The sequence below is a fragment of the Salvelinus alpinus genome, chromosome 35 (assembly GCF_045679555.1).
Source record: "Salvelinus alpinus chromosome 35, SLU_Salpinus.1, whole genome shotgun sequence".
In the NCBI taxonomy this organism is placed as follows: domain Eukaryota; kingdom Metazoa; phylum Chordata; class Actinopteri; order Salmoniformes; family Salmonidae; genus Salvelinus; species Salvelinus alpinus.
The window spans coordinates 15,029,189-15,054,749 of NC_092120.1; the positions used below are offsets into that span (position 1 = coordinate 15,029,189).

At 41.2% G+C, this 25,561-nt stretch overlaps 2 protein-coding genes across 2 annotated transcripts in view; one reads left to right on the plus strand and one right to left on the minus strand.

The window, feature by feature from the left end:
* Window positions 1-7,679: 7,679 nt before the first annotated feature.
* On the plus strand, window positions 7,680-9,754 carry LOC139564503 (tumor necrosis factor-like). The gene is made up of 4 exons (XM_071384076.1): window positions 7,680-8,082; window positions 8,172-8,220; window positions 8,359-8,418; window positions 8,802-9,754. Exons 1-4 carry the CDS (start codon window positions 7,864-7,866, stop codon window positions 9,239-9,241), a joined length of 768 nt encoding a protein of 255 aa, XP_071240177.1. The 5' UTR covers window positions 7,680-7,863; the 3' UTR covers window positions 9,242-9,754.
* A 1,052-nt stretch (window positions 9,755-10,806) lies between these two features.
* Window positions 10,807-25,561, minus strand: part of LOC139564451 (gamma-aminobutyric acid type B receptor subunit 1-like) — a 56,580-nt gene continuing 41,825 nt past the window's right edge. The window contains exons 16-24 of the mRNA XM_071383982.1: window positions 22,090-22,240; window positions 21,498-21,630; window positions 21,130-21,246; window positions 18,776-18,883; window positions 16,480-16,573; window positions 15,634-15,761; window positions 14,291-14,419; window positions 13,869-14,012; window positions 10,807-13,430 (exon numbers count right to left, since the gene is read on the minus strand). Of these exons, the coding sequence (XP_071240083.1) occupies window positions 13,140-13,430; window positions 13,869-14,012; window positions 14,291-14,419; window positions 15,634-15,761; window positions 16,480-16,573; window positions 18,776-18,883; window positions 21,130-21,246; window positions 21,498-21,630; window positions 22,090-22,240 (1,295 nt within the window). The 3' untranslated portion in view covers window positions 10,807-13,139. The remainder of the gene's footprint in view (window positions 13,431-13,868; window positions 14,013-14,290; window positions 14,420-15,633; window positions 15,762-16,479; window positions 16,574-18,775; window positions 18,884-21,129; window positions 21,247-21,497; window positions 21,631-22,089; window positions 22,241-25,561) is intronic.

The window sequence follows — 25,561 nt, forward strand, 5'->3', positions numbered from 1 at the left end:
GATGGTATTGGCGTTTCTCTACAAGTAGGGTGAGTCAACATGTTTTTTCTACTTGCACGAATGCGCACACACACACACACACACAGAAATCAGAACCATGGACAGCCCCGTCATATGCTTTCTGGACTTCACCGGACAGAGGTTGTTCTCCGGTTTTGTGATTAAAACAAAGGTGTGGTTGAATTTATTCTGCCACTGTTTCTTCTTTTTGTCTCGGCCTTAGGCCTATACAGTGCATTCGGAAAGTATTCAGACCCCTTCCATTTTTCCACATTAGTCTAAAATGTATTAAATTAATTGTTTTCCACATCAATCTACACACAATACCCCATAATGACAAAGCGAAAACAGGTTTTTAGACATTTTTGCACATTTATTAAAAATTAAAAACAGATAACTTATTTACATAAGTATTCAGATCTATGAGACTTGAAATTGAGCTCAGGTGCATCCTGTTGATCATTGATTGATCATCCTTGAGATGTTTCTACAACTTGATTGGAGTCCACCTGTGGTAAATTTAATTGATTGGACATGATATGGAAAGGCACACACCTGTCTATATAAGATCCCACAGTTGACGAGGTCGAAGGAATTGTCCGTAGAGCTCAGAGACAGGATTGTGTCGAGGCACAGGGGAGGGTACCAAAAAATGTCTGCAGCATTGAAGGTCCCCAAGAGCACAGTGTCCTCATCATTCTTAAATGGAAGAAGTTTGGAACTACCAAGACTCTTCCTAGAGCTGGTTGCCCGGCCAAACTGAGCAATCGGGGGAGAATGGCATTTGGTCACTCTGACAGAGCTCCAGAGTTCCTCTTTGGAGATGAGAGAACCTTCCAGAAGGACAACCATCTCTGCAGCACTTCACCAATCAGGCCTCGTGTGGCCAGATGGAAGCCACTCCTCAGTATAAGGCATATGGAGTTTGGAGTTTGCCAAAAGGCACTCAAAGGGCTCTCAGACCATGAGAAATAATATTCTCTGGTCTGATGAAACAGCTTGTAGCGTCATACCAAAGAAGACTCGAGGCAGTAATCTCTGCCAAAGGTGCTTCAACAAAGTACTGAGTAAAGGGTCTGAAAACTTATGAAAATGTGATATTTCAGTTTTTTATTTGTAATACATTTGCAACATTTTCGAAAAAACTGTTTTTGCTTTGTCATTATGGGGTATTGTGTGTAGATTGATGAGGTAAAAAAACGATTTAATCCATTTTAGAATAAGGTTGTAACGTGGAAAAAGTCAAGGGGTTTGAATACTTTCCAAATGCACTGTATATCACGGTCGCAAAGTATATGAACTAACAGGTTACAGAGCAGACAACGCAATTATCACAAAAGATTGGTTGTAATATGTTCATATATTTCTGGCTTGGCTTTCCCAGTGATTTTACCCCATCACTGCTATGCAGATGATACTCAACTAATTTTCTTCCCCTTCCGACACCCAGGTGTCGACACAGAATTCTGCATGCCTGGCAGATATCTCAGCTTGGATGTCAGCCCACCACCTCAAGCTCAACTTCATCAAGACAGAGTTGCTCTTCCTCCCGGGGAAGGCCTGGCCACTACAGGGCCTCTCCATCACGGTTGACAACTTCACAGTGTTCCCCTCTCAGAGTGCAAAAAACCTTGGCGTGACGCTGGACAACACCCTGTCGTTCTCTGTTAACATCAACGCAGTCACTCGCTCCTGGAAGTTCATGCTCTACGGCGTTAGTAGAGTATGACCCTATCTCACACAGGAAGCAGCACAGGTCCTAATCCTTTCATGTCGTAAAGCACGGGACTATACTCCCCATTGTCTGAAATGAACTGAATCTACCTCCATCCCTCCTGATTGATGAAATCATTTCAATCAGGTTTGGTGATGAAACAAAGTGATGTCCTCGCTGATCTGCAATACAGGGATATTTGCTCCTTCTTTCGTGAGAATTTAAGCAATAGTTGATTATCACTTCCTTACTGTTGTGGTTTCATTCCTGAGCATTTTTTCTTTCAACTCCTGTTTTCAGGACCTACTTCCTGCTTTTCTCAGCCAGTTCATCCTAAAGTACAGTTACATTCCGAGTAGTTGAAATTCATTTATCTACAAACAGATCATATGAATGACCCACATGACAAATACAGACGATGAGCCTATCCTTCAGTCATGTGAGGACCATGAGACACAGGATAGTGACGTGCGATGAGGTCAGTGGCTGGGTAGGCACTGGCTATTATAAAAGCCAGATTTACTCACAAATAAACCTTGATGAAGGCCAAGTCCACCAAACAACAGATGGCTCCAACAACCAGAGTGACATAGGCTAAATTGACAAATATTATTACCAAATGTAAATACCAATGTAACCAAGACACACAAGTGATAGCCTCTGATTGCGGCATATTTCATATCATCCGACAAAATGACACACTGCTCAACTCAGCTCATCCATAGACCGATGTAGCGTCCACAGTTACAACCAATAGGTGGCACTAAAATACCAATATATGGACACATTTAATCTGAGTAGTTTGCAATGCAAACCCCATAGCCTTTCATAATAGTTTACAATTCTTCCAATGCACTGTGCGTGGCGCGTGCAACAAACACACATATATATTAATATTATGTGAAATATTATTACGCACATATATAATAAATAAGGTTCTCACGAAATGTCCATATCAACAATCGAAATGACTGAAAAATGTGTCTAATCAAAACGTAATTCTAGCTTGATAAATCAAATGCATCAAAGGGATGTTGTCTGTTCTCATGTTCATTTAACAGTAGACTAACCTGCAAATTGCTAAGGAAAATGCATTTCAGCCTACCTTTACTTGTAAAGGAAGTCCATTCATCTGTTCTTCAGGGTAAACCTCTCAGTGACAACATTGTAGAAGTCTTCTTTATTCTTTTTGAGTTTGAAAAGGCTCTCAGTCTCGATTGGCATGAGGGCCAAGGATGACAAAATGATCAAAGCTGGCTTTTATTTGAATACTGATGTTGTCCAAAATGTTGTAAAACATTCCTCTCCTCTCATAAGCTGTCTGCTCCGGTTTGCTGTGTCTGTCAGGCCTAGTGTGGTGCATTTCTCTTCAAACCGATCATAGAAAGTGTCAAACTCTTGTCCCTGGGCATCCACAACTTTCATTGTTTCCCTGATACATGCACAGCAGAACCCCATTTTCATTATTTTATTCTGCAAAACACGAAAGAGTGCCTCAGTTTAGCTGAAAATCTCCCCATAGACCAACAGCAGAAATCCGGTTGATGCCTTGACAGCCAGGTATCATATCCAGAGGCCATCAGCATCGTTTCTTTGCCCAATTCTGAAGACTTTCTGTCTCTTCTTCTGATGAAGGTCAGGGAGTGCAGATGTTGGTCTCCCTCTCTGAATTTGACCAAGTTTTTCTTAGAAATCCATCTTGGAAAATTGTTTGAGGTGCAGTATGGTGTTCATTTGTCAGGTTGCTTTTGCTTGCTAGCTAGATTTGTTCAGTTTAACGTATGCAAGCTCCAAAATATGTAGACACATCCAATTGTGTACATCTTACATTGGGGCGTCACTACAGACTCTGGTTCGATTCCAGTCTGTGTCGCAGCCGGCCATGACCGGGAGACCCATGAGGCGGCGCAGAATTCGCCCAGCGTCGTCCGGGTTAGGGGAGGGTTTGGCCGGCCGGGATGTCCTTGTCCCATCACGCTCTAGAGACTCCTTGTGGCGGGCTAGGTGCATGCACGCTGACCATGGTCGCATGCTGTAAGGTGTTTCTTCCAACACATTGGTGTGGCTGGCTTCCGGGTTTAGCGAGAAGTGTGTCAAGAAGCAGTGCGGCTTGGCAGGATCGTGTTTCGGAGGACGCATGGCTCTCGACCTTCGCCTCTCCCGAGTCCGTACAGGAGTTGCAGCGATGGGACAAGACTGTAACTACCAATTGGATGTCACGAAAATGGATTTCAGTGGACGGGAAGGAAGGCATGCATACTCTGGCGCCTTTCCTGATGTTATGATGTAGTTTTAGCACATTTTGCGATTTTGAGTATAAAAACAACCAGAATCATTGAGAAAAAACATTAGATTTGTAAAAAAGAATGTACATTTTTATATAATTGTATTTTTTATTTGGCTTTTCGTAACAGTTTTTTAAAAATTAGATACTGTCACGACTTCCGCCGAAGTCGGTCCCTCTCCTTGTTCGGTCCCTCTCCTTGTTCGGGCCCTCTCCTTGTTCAGGCGGCGTTCGGCGGTCGACGTCACCGGCCTTCTAGCCATCGCCGATCCACTTTTCATTTTCCATTTGTTTTGTCTTTGTCTTACAAACCTGGTTTCAATTCCCCAATTACCTGTTCATTATTTAACCCTCTGTTCCCCCATGTTTGTTTGTGAGTGATTGTTTCTATGTAGGAAGGTCCGTTATTGTGGGCTCTGTTTTTGTAGTGCATTTATTATATGTTGAGTAAAATATGTTTATTTACTCATATCTGCTGTCCTGCGCCTGACTCCTATACACCAGCTACACATAGACTTCCTGACAGATTATCACAGGGTAAGCACGACCTACCCTGCCTACCCTGACTGCAAGTCACTGACACTATCATCCACTATAACTACTTTACTGTGCTAACTACTAGCCAGTGTGTTTGACTGTTTCTGTACACAACAAGGTGACATTATACAGTATGTTTGAATATTTGAGTGTGTTACCTCATGAGACGATCTGCATTTAACTACAAAAATGTTTTCAGAATTTTTATAACAATCATAACAATTTTGACAACAATGACCCAAATGCTCTTTCAGACAATGGGAGATGAAACAGTATGAATCACCCCTCTGACGTCCCTAAGGATATGTATCACTGCCATCTTAGTACATAAACAGATAAAATAGTTGGAAAAAGCCTGCTTCTCTGTTCCTAGAAGTAATCCCTGAGGTAACTTGGATGGACATGAAATATCCAGCTGGTTCTGTGATCAAGGTCCACGTGATGAGTCCTGATGAGACCTAAACTTGAACCATGTGACCCCAAGCCTATACCTAGTAAGGTTAATACACTGTTCTGGCAGGAGACCCAGCTTTCAGTCACAGATAGGTGAATCCAAAATAGGGCCAATTACATCATTACATCATCGGGGATGGGTGGCTTTTTATATTTTAGTCATTTAGCATACATGCTCATAAAGAGCAACTAACATTAAGTGCCATGCTCAAGGGCACATCACCAGATGTACCACCTAGTCTGCTCGGGGATTCAAACCAACAACCTTTCTGTTATTGGTCCAATGCTCTTAACTGCTAGGCTACCTGCCGCCACAAAGTATTTGAGGGCCAGAGATAGTGGTGGGTAATGTTGAAACTTCAGAGAGAGGAAGGGTTGGACCATGGCCCTGCTACTGAGAGGGGTGGAAGGATGGAGGACCATGGCAGGACCATGGCCCTGCTACTGAGAGGGGTGGAAGGATGGAGGACCATGGCAGGACCATGGCCCTGCTACTGAGAGGGGTGGAAGGATGGAGGACCATGGCAGGACCATGGCCCTGCTACTGAGAGGGGTGGAAGGATTGAGGTGACGGTATTGCTAATAGGGCAGAGAGAAGGGCATCGAGATATGAAGTCTCAGGTAGATGTTTCCTCCCTTTATCACAATACTTATGTTCCTCACAATCAAAAGGTCTCTTTCTTTCCTCAATAGAATTCAGTATGAGATGTTCCTGTATTATATTTCAGATGACCCCTGAAGTATTACCTAATGCTTCCCTGCTCTTTCCAAGATCTTGCGGTTGGCGTGTATTTGCAGGTAGTCATAGTCTTGGAAACATTGCTACACACTAACATAGGAATACATAAATCAATCTGAGAGATGAATCAGAGGTGAGATCTCAGTTCTTGTCACGGATCCTTCTGGACCTTTCATCACACACACCTGTCCCCTATTCCCACGGATTAGTATTTGTATATAGTGGTTTCCATTGGGGGGTTGGTTATTGTTACAATGTCCGTTGGTGCGTGTGAGTACCTGTGCTGTGTGTTTTGGCTTTCGTGCCCTTGTGGATTGCCAGATGATTACGGGTCTCGTCCCGTGTGTTAATCATTGTGCGCGTGTGTATTTATTCGAGGTACTCCTCGCTCTTTTGTTTGGGTTTCAATCCTGTGTTTTTGTAACATGGATGTTTGGTTTTCGTCCCCGTGCCTTTATACGGCACGCTGTAATTTGGGAAATAGAAACCCCTATTACGCATTACTGCGCCTGGCTCCCGACCCTTTATAGCAACGTGACAGTTCTCAAGTATTATGACTGAATGACAATACATAAAAAACTGTGACCATACTCCAAGCTTCCCTGATGGTCATACCTATATTGCTTGTATTTGCACGTAAGAATACGTAAGGAAACAGTGACACAGTGCATGTAAAACAGTGTTACGTGGCAGTGCTCCAAACTACCTTTACCAGCAGTGATACATTGCCCCTATACACTACATTTAAGCTGCAGTCTGCGGCTCGGTCTGGTCACCCCAGTTACTTGTTTTGGTAGACAGCCAAGGACTGGGACTGGAGAAATGTAAATCATCAAATCACTGTTTATTTCAAGTGCATTTAACAAAAGCCTCAATACACTTTACCAAAAAAAGGAATAAAAAAGAAAGCAAGAAACAACAGAGAATTCAAACTTAAGTATAACCACTCTCAAATTCATAGACAGAGCTATGGATGCAAATGCGTTCCATATATGATATCAAAATTATAGTTTTAGCCATGTTTTGAAGGTATACAGTGCTTGTTTATCACTAACAGAAACAGAAATTAGATGATGAAACAATATGCAAATAAAACTCAGTTCTGGGTGATGGAAATCCCACAAATAAACCGGGTTATGCTCCAAACTCGCTCAACCAGTCAGGGAGGGCAGCGAAATACGGAAGCCAGATTGGGTCAATAAAGAAAAGTCAAAAACCTGTAGGGGGGTTTGGTAAGGGTTATGTACAAACCAGTTCTGAAACAAAAAGGGGGATATTTTTTTTGTTTCTCCTGAGCCTGTCCTTGTATACCCTCAAATGTATTGTGATTGTGGTTGTGTAGAAGCATTCACTTGACATCCAGTAATTAACAACTTCAGTGCAGCAAGTTCTATGTAATCAATAAATATCATAATTGTTTACTATTTGAAATGTACGACTATTACTAGACATACAGCATTACAAACAGCTGGTGAATAAGACTGAATAAAAATCACCAACTAAAGTTCAAGTCAAAAGTGGCTTTGCTACACTTTACATTAAGTAGCAAAGATACCATGGAGTTTAATGGTATTCACATGCATTGTGTAATTACACAATAAATACACGTGTGACTTATTGAGAATTCCTTGTTTTATGTCAATGCAGTTTCAGTATATAGCAGAGAAGTTGCTGTACATTCTGGTTACCAAATAAAAAACTACATCGTTGCACAAGTAATTCACTTTCAAGTTGCATGTCCTGTTTTGCCTTAACCCCATCCTGCAACCACACCTACCCATTGGAATCCCAGTTTGGCAGAGCTGGTCTGTGGATTTTATTTTCCTTTGAACCATAACCATCTCTCCACAATCTGGTGCTTCTCTGCTATGTCTCCACTCACTGGGTGACATCACTGGAGTTTCCCCTTTTGTGCTAGTAGCAGGCCGAGCATAAAAACGACAGGGCTTCTGGCAGAAGTCCATTCTAACAAACGAGCAAAACACAGGACACCTATCAAGCTACAACTCTGTAAAAACAAAGAAGATATTTAGGAGATATTCGGGCAAATATTCAGTTGCTAGACTTTTCCACTGCCACCAAGAGTCAAGAGTCAAGAGCCAAGAGTCAAGAGTTTGAACCTCATTCAACAGAAGTATGGAGGGGTATGCGATGACAACTGGCGACATGGAGAGGGGCCTTGAAAATAGCCTTGTGGACAGTGGCCCTGTGTACAAGACAACGGTGACAGCTGTTGCTGAGAGAAAGGCCTCCAGAGGTTGGCTATGGAGGCTTTGTGGGGTCCTCTTAGTAGCAGCTTTATGTGCGGCAGCAGCCCTGCTCTTTGCCTGGTTTCAGCATGGAAGACTGGCAACGGTAAGGAACTCTAATGGGGCCAATATTTACCACATTTCTGAAATAGAGGACCGTACAATCAACTAACATCCTCTTGGTTTATCTCACAGATGCAGGACGGAATGGAGCCTCAGCTGGAGATACTCATTGGTGCAAAAGGTGATTATTTGATTGACAGATGCCCTTTTTCATTGAATTTCTTCTCACTGTAATTGCTTTAATTAAAGGTTACCTGTTGTAGGCAACATCATGGCTTTTGCTTGTGTTATCCGTGACTAATATGTTTCTCTCCCTCAGATACCCACCATACATTGAAGCAGATTGCCGGCAATGCAAAAGCAGCCATCCATTTAGAGGGTGAGTGACCTATAGCCTTTTGCAGCCAGCCTGGACTGTGTCTGTTGAAGGTTAAAACATGTCTAGTGGGCTAGTATGTCTTAGTGTTTTTCCATTGTAGAAGCTAGGGGATTCTTTTTAAACATCCCCATTCAAAAAGAAGGTTTAAGCTTTAAAACAGTGTCTAGTGGGTTAGTAAGTATTTCTATTGGCGAAGCCCTGGGATTTTTTTCAAACATTTCCATTGACAAAAATTAAAGCACAACACAAGGAAGTTGCTTAATCATTAGCTTGTCTCTTGTTGCCACCAGAGTAAATTGACAAGAACTTTGTAAGAACAAATAGCTACCAGCTGGACCCTGTGGCCTCAAAGTTGTAACAATGGGCCTTTCTTCTAATGCCAGGTGAATACAATCCTAATCTTACCGCTGACACAGTGCAGTGGAGAAAGGATGACGGCCAGGCCTTTTCCCAGGGCGGGTTCAAGCTACAAGGGAACCAAATCCTCATCCCACACACTGGGCTCTTCTTCGTTTACAGCCAGGCTTCGTTTAGGGTCAAGTGCAACGGCCCGGGCGAGCGTACCACTCCTCTGAGTCACGTTATTTATCGCTATTCGGACTCCATCGGGGATAAGGCTAATCTTCTTAGCGGGGTAAGGTCAGTTTGTCAACAAAACTACGGTAATGCTGAGTCCAATATCGGCGAGGGCTGGTACAATGCAGTTTACCTTAGTGCAGTGTTTCAGCTGAATGAAGGGGACAAACTGTGGACTGAGACCAATCGACTGACCGATGTGGAGCCAGAGCACGGCAAGAACTTTTTTGGTGTGTTTGCACTATGATGAGAGAGAGGCAGGCCAGAGATGAATGTTTGTTGAAACAGTTTTACGTTAAAACTCTTATTTTAGTTTTGCAATTTTATGGTAACTGAGCAATCTCAAAGGAGATAGGTCTAATCTTAATGGTTATTTGTAAACTGAAAAGGTTTAAGAAAGTATTATTGTTTGTCCATACATGCATGATACATGAATATTAGGACTTTGAGTTATTTATATTAACTTACTTTTTGTTTTTTTACTATTTATATGGAAATACATATTAACTTAAAAAAATGATATTTATTATTTATATGAAAATACAGTAGGCTACTGTGGAGTACTGTAGTATAAGTTATTTTGATTCAGATAAGTCTAGCAGCATACTAGGCCTATCAGGATACATTGCTACAATATTAAGTTATTTTATTTAATGTACTATGTACTATGTTTATTTAAATGTGATTGTGTGTATTTTATTTGTCACCTATTCAGAGTGCTTGAATCAACTGTAATAAATTCCAAATGTTCTCAACTTTAGGAGACTCAAAGTTTGATTATATTTAATTGTGCAGTTTGGAGGGGAGGGGGGGAGACGTTGGTCTGGACATATCCAACTGTCTTATGTGGTTGAGGGTAAATAGGTTTTGACTTTAGCAGTAAATGAACACTAAGGGCTCTATTCATTCTGTAAAGTTGAAGCGTTACAGACGCCGCGATAGACATGTAAAGGTCATTTCAGATTGAGCCGACATGTGCAGCGTTTACCGTGAACGCTGTCTCCACTAACGCGGGAACATTGCCTTTAAATTTCAATCACTCTATAACGCTGAACTTCTGCAATGCAGATTGAATTAAAGCCCTACATCTGTTCTTGAGCAGCTTGCCCCAGAAATTGTAATACAAAGGGCATCCCCAATGATGCAAGGGAAATTCCCTTTTTATTCCTGCTGTGTCAAGTGAGAGGGCCCACATATGCCTTAAGCCATGTCTGGGGATTCCCCCCACTGACCTTATTCCTCCTCCTCCTCCTCCTCCTCCTCCTCCTCCTCCTCCTCCTTCTTGAAAGCATCATAGGTTTTCAGTCAGGTGGTTGGGTGGCAGGCTGTAAACATCTGAGCTGAAATACTGTATGTGCATGAGAAAATGTGTTTGTCCCACAACATCCTCAGGCTGTATAGCTCATATTACGATCTCAATCTTTGAGTTCAAATTGCCTTTTGATACGAAATGACACCAATACCCATTGGTTAATAGGTCAATAAATGATGAAGTGGAAGCACATTGTATGGGACTGAAAGTCCTTTTAATCCTGGGAGGGCTATCGTTCAATATGAATGTAGATTCTAGATGAATAAACAACAGAATCCCTTGGGTGTCATTACCTGATGGTGACATCTAGTGGTTAAAACAGCTGTGTGTGTGACATGCTTGTCCCTTTGGACATGGTTATGATACCACATATTGTCTGTCATAAAATGCCCATTCAAAGTATAATGAAGTGTTTTGTCGTATTTCAGGGTTTATGAGGGTGTTTAAATGAAATTATGTTCCTTATTAGTCCAATTGACACATAACCCGATACACATCAATTCAGTGAAAAACAATGGGTTTATTTTACTATGATTATCCATATATTTGAATGCATATAATCTGATATTATATCAACATTTAAAATTGTAAATATAGTGTATACAAATATCTTCAAATCCAGTTATATACACTGCATGTACAAAACATTAGGAACACCTGCTCTTTCCATGACATAGACTGAACAAGTGAATCCAGGTGAAAGCTATGATCCCTTATTGATGTCACCTGTTAAATCCACTTCAATCAGTGTTGATGAACGGGAGGAGAAGGGTTAAAGAAGGATTTTTAAGCCTTGAGACAACTGAGACATGGATTGTGTATGTGAGCCATTCAGAGGGTGAATGGGCAAGACAAAAGACTTAAGTGCTTTTCAACAGGGTGTGGTAGTAGGTGCCAGGCGCACCGGTTTGAGTGTGTCAAGAACTGCAACGCTCTGGATTTTTCACAACAGTTTCCTGTGTGTATCAAGAATTGTCCGCCACCCAAAGGACATCCAGCCAACTTGACACAACTGTGAGAAGCATTGGAGTCAACATGGGCCAGCATCCCTGTGGAATGCTTTCAACACCTTGTACGGCCATTTCCCGGCGAATTGAGGCTGTTCTGAGGGTAAAAAGGGGCTGCAACTCAATATAAGGAAGGTGTTCCTAATGTGTTGTACACTCAGTGTATATTCATACATGTGCAAGAGTATATTTCTCTAAATAATCTTCGCATACATATATTACAATATTACCCAATGTCCTCCATGTACAGTTAATAAATATTGACTATTCCACCCAATAACTTCCTATGGAGAGGTCGTATATCTCACTTTCCTATACCCTGAGCTACAGTATGTCATTAGAACGGCAACAAAATCCCGACCTGAAACGTTGTTTTGTACTATAGTGCAACATGAGATAATGCTATTTGGAAAAGTAAAGTCTCTTACGTTACTTGCCAATAAAGCTGTGTTATATCATTGCTTCATACATTTTGACGAATTGCTAATGAATGAGATTGTACATATATATTAACTGTCGTATACGCATGTCAGAATCCTTTACTAAACCGTTACACATAGTCTTCGTCATCACATTCACAAACGTATTTGTACAAAGATAAAATCGGAGGGGCATTTCGGAAGAAATGTCAAATATAAGACCAACGGGTGACAGGCATGTACACTCACATTTACATTTATATTCAGATTGTCTTAAAGGAAAAACAGTTATTGACAAAGAAAATAAAAAGGGTGGGAAGAATGATGCATAATAAATATGCCATTTAAAATCTTCAGGCGGGTGTGCCTCCTTTCAATATCTAGGATGTGTCCAAGAAAACTCGAATTGTGGGAACATATCCATTCAAGTCCAATTGAAAACGTTCAAAAGGATGATACATAGAATACTGATTAGGTTACATATCATAGTACACTATTTCCTTATCAAATGGGTTTCATATATTCAAGAGCATACAACAGCAAACATGTGATTGAAGATTCAAAGCTGTACTTGAATAGGTGTACAGCCAAAAATCCACAAAAATCTTGCTTTTGTCCCAAAATTAGGGTTGTCCGTTCCAAAACCCTCTACTGCATATGGCTATAATGTTGGCATTTCACTTTCAGTTAGATTGACTTTACACTTTGAGTTTCGATGGCGTTTTGATATGAAATCCAGTAAATTGAATCCACTGGGAAACTCTGCTGGTTTTTTCCACTCTCATTGCATTTGAACAGTTTCCACCCCTTTACCCCCCAAAATATTGAACTAAATATAGGGCACAACATTGAATCCATGACATAACATATCATACATTATGTAATAACAATATTAATCAATTAACATGTGCTTCGCTATTTCAACAAACCGAAGACAAATAGGCAGAGACGGGAGTCAAAAAGGAGCAAACACACACACTACACAAAGTCCTCCCGGAGATCCTAGATACATCTGCACAACAGAACGAGAAAACAAACAAAGGGAAGGAGGAAAGAGGAGGAATGAAAAAGGGAGATCTGTCCATTTTTTTGTCTCCACAAGTAGACTGAGGGTTACTCTGTGATGTGCTTGTCTCTTATTCAATAACTCGTAGTACTAGTCACAAGTGCTTCAGGTTCCCACAGTGAGATAGACTGTGAGAAAGACTGGTGTTACCCGGGGTGACTCGCCTCACAGCAGCCTGTAGTGAATGTAAAAGCCCTCTGCCGTCGTGTGCCTCCACTCACTCTGTCAATGTCAGTAGCTTGTGCTCTTTTCCCATAACAAGTGAAAGTCACAGTGCCTCCATGTGTGTTCGTTCCTCTGTACGCTCTGGGCTCTTCTAGCACACCACCCCCCCCACCCCTTCACTTGTAGAGCAGGGGGATCTGGCTGTTGTGACAGTGGTTGCGACTTATCTTGCTGTCCGCCTGGTACAGGTTGGAGGAGTTGGAGAAGGAGGGGGGTAAGGAGGAGTGATTGTCCGACGCGGGGTTGGGGTAACCGGGTGGGGGCAGGAGAGACTTGGGGTCTGGCTGGGAAGAGGGCGGGGACGGGTTGCTGTGGTTCTGGTTGGTGCCGGATGAGGGCCGTCGTCGGTTGCGCAGGGCCTGTCTCTCAACCAGCTGGTTGCGGAGCTCCGATACCCTCTGCTCTTTCTGAGAGCACGGAAGAGGTCTTATTAATACTCGACACTCATGGGTAAAGAGGAATCCTTTATTACACATTAATTGAGCATGAATTAGACATGTATTCATCATGTATTAATCATGTATTAATCAAACCAGATGTATCTCTTAGTAAAATATAATAAAAATTAATGATTGGAAAGATTGATTGGTTGATTGCTAGGTCAAATAATTCAGACGTATTAGATGTATTTTAATAAATGCATTTTGATTATATTTTGATATCTATGGTATCAAAGTGAGTGTGTATTGTAGTACCACCTGTATGATAAAGATTGCTTGAATGATTGATTACTAGTTCCAATAATTCAGCTGTATATTGTACGTATTAGACATATTGCAATCTAGATGTATTGTATTGTATCTAGATGTTGACAGCTAAGGTGCATCATAAAGTGTGTACCGTACCTCCTGTATGATCTTCTGCAGCTCACGGTTCTCTCTCTCCAGCTGGCGAGACTTTTCCTCATCGTTGTTGTTGGTGGATGAGCCGGTCTTCAGCGTGTCCTGCTGCTCTGACTGCCACTCACCACGTGTAATCAGCCTGCGCATCTAGAATAGAATAGAGCTTTACTCTACACAGCCAGAGAAGAACCATATACTATATGTGCATTTGGAAATGTTAACATTGAAGAAAGTATTGAGACTTTGTTTTCGGGTGCTGATGCGGGTGTACATTAAATACTGCTGCTAAATGACTCAGAGTCCTAGGCATCCTATTCCCTATATAGTGCACTACTTTTGACCAGAGCCCTGGTCAAAAGTAACACACTATAAAGGGAATAGGGTGCCATTTGGTACACAGACCTGTTCTATACAGTATACTGTACCTTGGGCACAAAGAGCACCACCAGGGTGATGTAGACAGAGAACACTATGGCCAGAGCGGCAAAGGCAAAGGAAGCGTCCTGCTGTGACGTGAGGATCATAGTGACGGGAGCCGTGATCATGCACAACACCTGCAGAGACGGGGGGATTGAGAGAAACAAAGAGGTAAATATCAAGAGAGAGGTGAGAGAGGAAAATAAGATCTCAAAAAGCGGTCGGCAACTGCTTATCATTCCAACGAGGTTCCTCATATGAAAACATCATTAAAAAGTCATAGATGAAGTAGCAGGTTAGCAGTACCATCCTGGCACATCATCACAATATCAAGCCTTACAAAAGCTCTCTGCTTCCCAACAAGGAGGCCTTTGCAGATACAATAAATATTGACATTTTAAAGGATTCTACCTCATATGGGGCACCATTGTATAATAAATTGTATAATTTATCTCTGTGTATTACACCACGAAATATACACAATTAAATAAAATGGTTAAATCAACATCTAAGCTTTCCCTTTGTTCAGACCTGCAGCTGTGTTTAACGATTTCATCAAGCTATATGAATGATTGATCAATTAAATGTTCTTTCCTCTGCTTAGCAAAAAAAAAAAAAGGACTGTATGTACTTCATAATTGCATAACCGCCCCACAGCAAATGAGCAGTCAAAATAAGTAAAACTGTGGTTTTCAGTCATAATTGTTTCGGTTCCTCATTAAGCTGTTTTGAGATGGGAATCTGGGCAAGTTTTGGCAATTATGTAAATCATTGTTCAGAGAGTACTAAAATGTTTGCACATTGTTGAGCAGAAATAGAAACCCAGCCTAAAGCTAAAGTTATAAAAATGTTGCCTGTGTAAGAGCAGTGGTTTGTTCCAGCAAAACTCTACATTACCAGACATTTCATGGATTTGCTCACCTGTGTGAGGGTTACCGAATGGCTATGGCTACTTGTTTGCAAAACTTAGATGGTGCAATGGTACTGTATGTTATCTCTGCTATATCAGTTAAAGTGGAGCTTAAATACCTCTATTGGTGAGGATCCTTCACCGATTCAAATCAAATGATTGTTTAAGTATAGCACTAACGTTTTTCTTTAGCGCCAAAAATATGTCTTCCAAAAATACATTTATGAGCACATGCTTACCACCAGAAATAACAAGTCTTAGCCGTGTATTATCATTATGCACTAATAAATGATTGAATCTCATGTCCACACTGAGACAATGCCTAGCCCCTGCTACCTTTCTATCAATAGTTAATTGTTGCTTTGAGTTAATTCGCTCGATGGACTGCCTAAAATGCAGAGCGGAAACCAGAGCACTCCCCCTGTGATGGTTGAGACTCACAGCCACGTTGTAAATAGCCATCCCCACGGCTCGATGGTCATTGATCTTCTCCGTGGAAATAGACTTGGTCTCGTAGGCCAGAAATATCCCCAGCAACAGCAGCAGTCCCTTGTAGCCATACACTACACCTGGTGGAGAGAGAGAGAGACAAAGTGGGAGAGAGAGAATGAGAGAGAGAAAGAGAGAATGAGAGAGAGAGAGAGAGAGAGAGAGAGAGAGAGAGAGAGAGAGAGAGAGAGAGAGAGAGAGAGAGAGAGAGAGAGAGAGAGAGAGAGAGAGAGAGAGAGAGAGAGAGAGAGAGATGGAGATGGAAAGCGAAGACGATGGAGTGATGTTAGGCAGTTGACTAAAGGTAATGCATATCCCCCCTTTATTTCTTCTGTCCAAGTGTCCATTGTTCTTTCATTACGTCGCTCAGTGGGGTGACAATATATTCGCATAGCACAGAGAGGGAATGCTATGGGGCAATGGCACAGTTTGTGACCCGTATTATTTGAATTTGACAGTATTATGCATTCAGAAGAGCTGCCACTGTCCGGACGAGAGGCAGTATGGCAATAGTGAGAGAAAGACAAATGAAAGGAGAAGATAAAATGAAAGCATATGAGGGAAAGATAAAGGCAGGGAATGACTGACTTGAGTGAGTGAGAGGAGGGGAGGAAAAAGTGGGGTCAGACAAAAAAAGAAGAGAGAAAGCTAATGTGGGGGGCTGAGATACGAGGAGTGTTTAATTTACAATGAATGGACTGGGGATTGAGGGAGTGAGAGAGTGAAAAAAAGAGGGAACAAGGGAGTGAGAGAGAAGGATAGATAAGAGAGAAGGAGTAAGGAATAGAGGAGGGATACCGAGCCATGTGTTCATCTTCTCTGAAGTGCAGTGCTCCAGGAGGGGCTGAATCAGGACATCCAAGTCTCCTTTAGGGGCCTCCCTAGTGAACTTCTACTCAGAGAGAGAGGGTGGGGGGAGGAAGTGTGTGTGTGAGAGAGAGAGAGAGAGAGAGAGAGAGAGAGAGAGAGAGAGAGAGAGAGAGAGAGAGAGAGAGAGAGAGAGAGAGAGAGAGAGAGAGAGAGAGAGAGAGAGAGACAGGGAGAGAGACAGGGAGAGAGGAAGTCAGAGGGAAAGTGAGAGAGAACGGGAGACAGAGTGAACGACATTCCGTGTGATATCCGCACACGGATCATTAACTTTAAAACTGACTAGAAAGTAAATGAACAATAAGATGACTGACATCAAAGCAATAATCTTTTGTTGAACACTAGACATGTGACAGTGCTAACATACGAAAGCTAATACCACATAGAGTACAGTGCCTTCAGAAAGTATTCACACCCCTTGACTTCTTCCACATTTTGTTGTGTTACAGCCTGAAGAAGGCCGTGTGGCCGATACGTAAAAGCGAATTAAAAAACAGTGATACCATCAAGGGCGGTGTGCGGGTTTCTTCTTTTTTCTCATGTTATTCAACTGTTACCATGCCCCTGCAAAAAAAGATCAGATGTGCGAGTGCCTTTCGAATACGGAATTTTGTTGTGTTACAGCCTGAATTTAAAATGGATTACATTTAGATTTTTGGTCACTGGCCTAAAGTGAAATTCTGTTTTTAGAAATGTTTACAAAATAATAAAAAATGAAAAGCTGAAATGTCTTGAGTCAATAAATATTCAACCCCTTTTTTATGGTAAGCCTAAATAAGTTCAGGAGTAAAGTTGCATGGACTCACTCTGTGTGTAATAACAGTGTTTAACATGATTTTTGAATGACTACCTCATCTCTGTACCCCACATATACAATTATCTGTAAGGTTCCTCAGTCGAGCAGTGAATTTCAAACACAGATTCAACCACAAAGACCAGGGAGGTTTTCCAATGCCTCGCAAAGAAGCCTATTAGTAAACGGGTCAAAATGAAAAAAGCAGACATTGAATATCCCTTTTGAGCATGGTGAAGTTATTAACTTACAGTTTGGATGGTGTATCAATACACCAAGTTGCCAGAGAGGAAGGAAACCGCTCAGGGATTTCACCATAAGGCCAATGATGACTTTAAACCAGTTACAGTTTAATGGCTGGGATAGGAGAAAACTGAGAATGGATCAACAATGTTATTACACCACAATTTTTATTTAACCATCATTTAACTAGACAAGTCAGTTAAGAACAAATTCTTATTTACAATGACAGCCTTGTTCAGGGGCAGAACGACAGATTTTTACCTTGTCAGCTCGGGGACTTGATCCGGCAACCTTCCGGTTACTGGCCCAACGCTCTAACCACTAGGCTACCTTCCACCCCAATACTAACCTAATTGATGGAGTGAAAAGAAGGAAGCCTGTACCGAATAAAAAATATTCCAAAATATGCATCCTGTTTGCAACAACAAGTAATACTGAAAAAAATGTGGCAAAGCAATTATATTTTTTGTCCTGAATACAAAGTTTGTTTGGAGCAAATTCAATACAACACATTACTGAGTACCACTCTCCATATTTTCAAGCATAATGGTGGCTGAATCATGTTATGGGTATGCTTGTAATCATTAAGGACTGGGGAGTTTTTCATAATAAAAAATAAATGGAATGGAGCTTAGCACAGGCAAAATCCTAGAGGAAAATCTGGTTCAGTCTTTTTTCCACCAGACACTAGGAGATGAATTCATCTTTCAGCAGGACAATAACCCAAAACACAAGGCCAACTCCACACTGGAGTTGCTTACCAAGAAGACAGTGAATGTTCCTGAGTGGCCAAGTCAAATTTGCTTGAAAATCTATGGCAAGACCTGAAAATGGATGTCTAGCAATGATCAACAACCATTTTGACAGAGTTGAAGAATTTTTAAAAGAACTATGGGCAAATGTTGCACACTCCTGGTGTGGAAAGCTCTTAGAGACTTACCCTGAAAGACTCACAGCTGTAATCGCTACCAAAGGTGCTTCTACAAAGTACTGACTCAGGAGTGTGAATACTTATGTAAATTTGATATTTCTGTATAAAATGTTCAATACATTTGCAAAAAAATCTAAAAACATGTTTTCATTTTTGTCATTTTGGGGTATTGACAAAAAATCTATTTTGAATCCAGCCTGTAACACAACAACATTAGGAAAAAGTCCAGGGGTACGACCGATATGACAGTGTCACTGTACCTCCACTGTGATGTGTAATGGATCCACAATCTGCCAAATCATGAGTGACAGGACGTCTATGGCTAGTAACACTCCAACTGTTGCATAGAGTTTCCATGGCTCCAGGTGCTGCAGGGATACAGGAGAACCAATCACAATCCAAGGACCAAGGGTAATGCAGTGAGTCCACAAACAAGGATGAAAGGGCTCAAGCATACAGTAGATAAACTGCCAACAGAGTACAGTATTGTATACATGTATCAGCACAGAATACTTAAGTTATCAGAGCTTCCTTTAAAAAGAGATTGATGTCAATGGGCTTCCCTGGTTAAATAAAGCACACATAAATCCATTGGCATTTAGACAATAACGTTCAAATATTCTAAGTGTAAATTGAGGAGTTACTAGGCAGTGGATGCTATATGCACAACAGGGGTTTTTGAATGAGTAACATATCAAGAAGAAACGTGGTCCAACAATGATGTAAGCAAAATAAACAACATGCTTCTTCATTTTCCATCACTTCATTCTGACTTACTTCTAGCCCTGCAACCGTTCACCCCACGCATAACCAAACCGTATTACATAGACCTTGTCACCTCTTCTCTTCAAGTGCATGAAATAATTTGACTGGCTTCACTAGTCTTGCCATATTCTGACTTGGAAACTTTTTAAAAGTACTTTCACAGAGCTCTTTGGCAAATTGCCCTTGCATGGCCATTAAAGAGAGTTGAAAGTCAACCTGATTCGTCTTGCATTGGCTCAACTAATAAAGCCCCCCAAGGTTGGATTTCCACATGGAACTTACTCATACATATTCATAAATGCTCCATAAATGGCTTAATCTCTCATTCTTCTGATTAGGTCTTAGAAGAATTCCCACAACACATCGCACACACGCAGTGTTTTCCCAGCTTCAGGACACACTGTCTTAGAGAGGACACACATGTGCACACGCAATCAAGTTGATAGTGTGCGCATCACGGATATGAGTGTGTGTGTCGGTATCTTTCTGTATGCGTGTGTGTGTGTGTGTGTGTGTGTGTGTGTGTGTGTGTGTGTGTGTGTGTGTGTGTGTGTGTGTGTGTGTGTGTGTGTGTGTGTGTGTGTGTGTGTGTGTGTGTGTGTCAGTGCATGCGTGCACGTGCATTTGTGTGCGCGTACGTGTGTCTGTGTGACTCCCGTCTCTGTTTCAAGCCTGTCGTACTCTACTCTACTCTACTCTACTGTACTCTACTGTATTATATTCTACTCTACTCTACTGTACTCTACTCTACTGTACTCTACTGTACTCTACTGTACTCTACTCTACTGTACTCTACTGTATTATATTCTACTCTACTCTACTGTACTCTACTCTACTCTACTGTACTCTACTGTATTATATTCTACTCTACTCTACTGTACTCTACTCTACTCTACTCTACTGTATTATATTCTACTCTACTCTACTGTACTCTACTCTACTGTACTCTACTCTATTATATTCTACTCTACTCTACTGTACTCTACTCTACTGTATTATATTCTACTCTACTCTACTGTACTCTACTGTATTATATTCTACTCTACTCTACTGTACTCTACGCTACTCTAGTCTACTCTACTGTACTCTACTGTATTCTACTCTACTGTACTCTACTTTACTCTACTCTACTGTACTCTACTCTACTGTACTCTACTGTACTCTACTGTATTCTACTGTATTCTATTCTACGCTGCTCTACTCTACTGTACTATACTGTATTCTATTCTACTCTACTGTACTCTACTGCACTCTATTCTACTCTACTGTACTCTACTGCACTCTATTGTAGTCTATTCTACTCTACTGTACTCTACTTTATTCTATTCTACTCTACTCGATTCTACTCTACTGTACTCTACTGTATTCTATTCTACCCTGCTCTACTCTATTGTATTCTACTGTACTCTACTGTACTCTACTCTATTGTATTATATTGTATTCTATTCTACTCTACTGCACTCTACTCTATTCTACTCTACTGTACTCTACTGTATTCTATTCTACTCTACTCTACTGTATTCTATTCTACTCTACTCTGCTCTACTGTACTCTACTTTACTCTATTATATTGTACTCTACTCTAAGGTACTCTACGGTACTCTATTCTACTCTAATGTACTATATTCTACTCTACTGTACTCTACTGTACTCTACTCTACTGCAGTATATCCCAGAGTAGAGAATATACAGAGATAATTTAACATGCAGAGCAAAGCACATCTCCCAGAGGCTTATGTAACCTTACTCTAAAGTTGAAGGGGATTGTTTAACTGCCAGCACCACACATTCAGTACTGTAGACTCTGGAGCTTCCCCGTTCCCTCCTCTAGCCCTCTTAAAAGGCTTACCTTCCTCTTCTCCTTCTTCTCCTCCTTCTTTGTGAAGAGATTGTGTACCCACCAAATCTTGGTGAACATGCTGCCATAGGCCAGACTGAAGCCCAGGCCGAGCAGCCACAGACGGAACTAGACAGAGAGGGAAAGAGAGATTTTGTTGATTCAATATTTTTACTTTTTTTATTTTTATTATGCCAATAAATCAAAATTGTATTGATAATGAGAGATGAGAGCGAGATAAGGAGAGAGCTAAGGAATATGAGAAATAGAGAGGCAGAGAGAGAAATAATTTCTCCTGACAAGCCATTACAGCACATCCATCTACTGTAGCACTAGAAGATGGCGACAACCACCTATTCCCACGGCTTTAGCTGTGTTACCTGACAGACCACAGGGAACTGGGACCTGTGGATGTGGTGTCCGTCGATCCCCAGGGGAAACACAGCAGCCAGGGCCATCATACAGCCCACTGCCGTCATGTTGTTCAGGTAGGGCTGGGAGTTCTGGATGTACCTGGCACAACACACACAAAGAGGGTATGAAGAAAGGCCAGAGAACACAGACAAAACCCACAAAGGGACTGTTTCACGTGCACTGTCCGCAACACTTTACAGCATCAAAATAATGTCATAGACATGACATCGTCTGTCACTGAATGTAGAGTGATGAGGCATTTTGCAAGGATTGGAGACAGTTACGCCAAGTGTTATGACATATGTCCACATAAACGTGAATATGACTTGCCCACAGCCATCTGGAGACCTACAAGCAGGACCCACCAGGAGGACAATCATACTCGACCCAGCGTGATTGCCAATGAAGTTGTTGATGAATTGCTTGCTGTAGCCAGTGTTTTTTTTTAAATATATTTTTTAATTGAACTTTTATTTAACTAAGCAAGTCAGTTAAGAACAAATTCTTATCTACAATGACGGTGTTGCTTAAATGTGCAAGATGAAGTTCTAATCTCACCGCACGTTGCTGTTGTAGATGTTGAAGGTCAGACAGACGATGCCCAGCAGGATGCCCAGGCCAGCGAAGACAGACACAGCAGCAAACAGCTTCTGAGAGAGGTACCTAAACTCCTCAATGACTATTGTCGAGTCAGCCGGGGGCCCGGCACCTGAACAGAGAGAGAGAGAGAGAGAGAAAGAGAGAGAGAGAGGGAGGCAGGACAGAGGTTAGTCCATCCATGCCTTAAAGAGACAGAGAGTTCTAAGGGCAGATTATGCCTGTCTACAGTACTGTACTTGATGTCACTCAGAACAGAACTGGGCAAAAGGACATTTATGTTTTGAATTAAGATCAAAATCCAAATTTGAAAATCAGGGAGGGCACTATGCTCAGTAACTTCTACAGATACTAACCTAAAGGATCAAATGAAATTGGCACAAACAATTTACACAGTAACCAGTATACATTATTGTGTTGCTCTCACTGATTTAATTCAATGACCAACAAGGTACAGAAATTGAGAATAAAGGAGGATAGATGTGGAAATCAGGACGTGTTCACCCTAATTATCTCAAAACATGTGCAGAACTAAAAAGTAACAAATAAATAGCCATGGGTTCTTTCAAAGTTGGAGATGGTTGAAAGTGCAACTGACTGACTATCTGTCTCCGATTTCTCCCCTGTCTGTCTAAATCCAGCCCTGACTGCAGATCCTGACAGCTGCTCAGAGTGTGGGTGTCACTGTGTCCTTACGTAAGGGTGATGACAGTGACATAGACTTGTGTCAGTGTGTGGGGACGTGTCCATGTCAGGAAGAGGGTGACACAGTGTCGAGCCCCAGGGGTGTCACAATACCAGGGCGCTCACATTTGTTTTGGCGGTTTCAGCGATATCACACCACTGACTTGCCTGAGGTGACATCTGAGACATGCTGTCTGAGAACAGTGACGGCTGTTTGAAGACTGTTTGAAGATGTGTGTTTTTCTGTGCATTGAAGAGCGAACGAGCATTGTCCTGACAGCTGAAGTGTTTGCACTGTTTAAACCTTCCTCCATCCTTGATCAAGGAATCAGGACAGGGTGTTGCCATGGAGACCAAGCTCTGTAATGGTTGCCACAGCGATTAGGAAGACAGTTGAGCTAAAGTGGTTGTTAGGGGCGACAGTGAAGAGAGCGCGAAAGTGAGGGAGGAATTCGACAAAGGGTAAACAGAATGGAGAATAGGAGAGTTAAGAGAACAATCACATCCACAGCAGACCCAACTTGCCTCTGCCACTGTACAATATTTTTTATTTTACCTTTATTTAACTAGGCAAGTCAGTTAAGAACAAATTCTTATTTTCAATGACGGCCTAGGAACAGAGGGTTAACTGCCTTGTTCAGGGGCAGAACAACAGATTTTTACCTTGTCAGCTCGGGGATTTCCTTGTCAGCTCGGGGATTTGATCTTGAAACCTTTCGGTTACTAGTCCAACGCTCTAATGTCACATCAAACTAAACTCACCTCAGTTACCTCTAGAACAAACTAAACTCACCTTCGTTACCTCTAGAACAAACTAAACTCACCTTTGTTACCTCTAGAACAAACTAAACTCACCTCCATTACCTCTAGAACAAACTAAACTCACCTCAGTTACCTCTAGAACAAACTAAACTCACCTCCGTTACCTCTAGAACAAACTAAACTCACCTTCGTTACCTCTAGAACAAACTAAACTCACCTTCGTTACCTGCAGAACAAACAAAACTCACCTTCATTACCTCTAGAACAAACTAAACTCACCTTCGTTACCTACAGAACAAACTAAACTCACTGTCATTACCTATAGAACAAACTAAACTCACCTTCATTATCTCTAGAACAAACTAAACTCACCTTTGTTACCTACAGAACAAACTAAACTCACCTCCATTACCTCTAAAACAAACTAAACTCACCTTCATTACCTCTAGAACAAACTAAACTCAACTCTGTTGACTCTAGAACAAACTAAACTCAAGTTCGTTACCTCTAGAACAAACTAAACTCACCTTCGTTACCTCTAGAACAAACTAAACTCACCTCCGTTAACTCTAGAACAAACTAAACTCACTTTCATTACCTCTAGAACAAACTAAACTCACCTTCATTATCTCTAGAACAAACTAAACTCACATTCGTTACCTGCAGAACAAACGAAACTCACCTTCATTACCTCTAGAACAAACTAAACTCACCTTTGTTACCTACAGAACAAACTAAACTCACCTCCATTACCTCTAAAACAAACTAAACTCACCTTCATTACCTCTAGAACAAACTAAACTCAACTCTGTTGACTCTAGAACAAACTAAACTCACCTTCATTACCTCTAGAACAAACTAAACTCACCTTCGTTACCTCTAGAACAAACTAAACTCACCTCTGTTACCTCTAGAACAAACTAAACTCACCTCCGTTACCTGCAGAACAAATTAAACTCACCTTCATTACCTCTAGAACAAACTAAACTCACCTCTGTTGACTCCAGAACAAACTAAACTCACCTCCGTTACCTCTAGAACAAACTAAACTCACCTTCATTACCTCTAGAACAAACTAAACTCACCTCCGTTACCTCAAGGACAAACTAAACTCACCTCCGTTACCTCTAGAACAAACTAAACTCACCTCCGTTACCTCAAGGACAAACTAAACTCACCTCTGTTGACTCCAGAACAAACTAAACTCACCTCCGTTACCTCTAGAACAAACTAAACTCACCTCCATTACCTCAAGAAAAAACTAAACTCACCTCAGTTACCTCTAGAACAAACTAAACTCACCTCTGTTGAATCTAGAACAAACTAAACTCATCTCTGTTAACTCTAGAACAAACTAAACTCATCTCTGTTAACCTCTCTAGGGTACGTGAGACGTTAGCATCCCACCTCTTCAACAGCCAGTGAAACTGCTGGGCACCAAATTCAAATACAGAAATACTCATTATAAAAATTCTGAAAACAAAACATATTTTACATAGGTTTAAAGATTAACTTCTTGTGAATCCAACCACGGTGTCAGATTTAAAAAATGCTTTACAGCAAAAGCATACCTTACGATTATTTGAGAACATAGCCCAGAGGACAAATCATTACAAACAGTAACCAGTCAAGTAGAAGAGTTACACAAGTCAGAAATAGAGATAAAATTAATCCCTTACCTTTGATGATGTTCATATGGTTGCACTCAGCAGACATTAATTTACTCAATAAATGTTCCTTTTGTTCGATAAAGTCTCTTTATATCCAAAAATCTCTGTTTTGTTCGCGCGTTTTCTTCAGTAATCCACAGGCTCAAACGCAGTCAAAACAGGCAGACAAAAAAATCCAAATTGTATCCGTAAAGTTCATAGAAACATGTCAAACGATGTTTATATTCAATCCTCAGGTTGTTTTCAGCCTAAATAATCGATAATATTTAAACCGGACAATAACGTCGTCAATATAAAATGTAAACAAGAAAGGCACT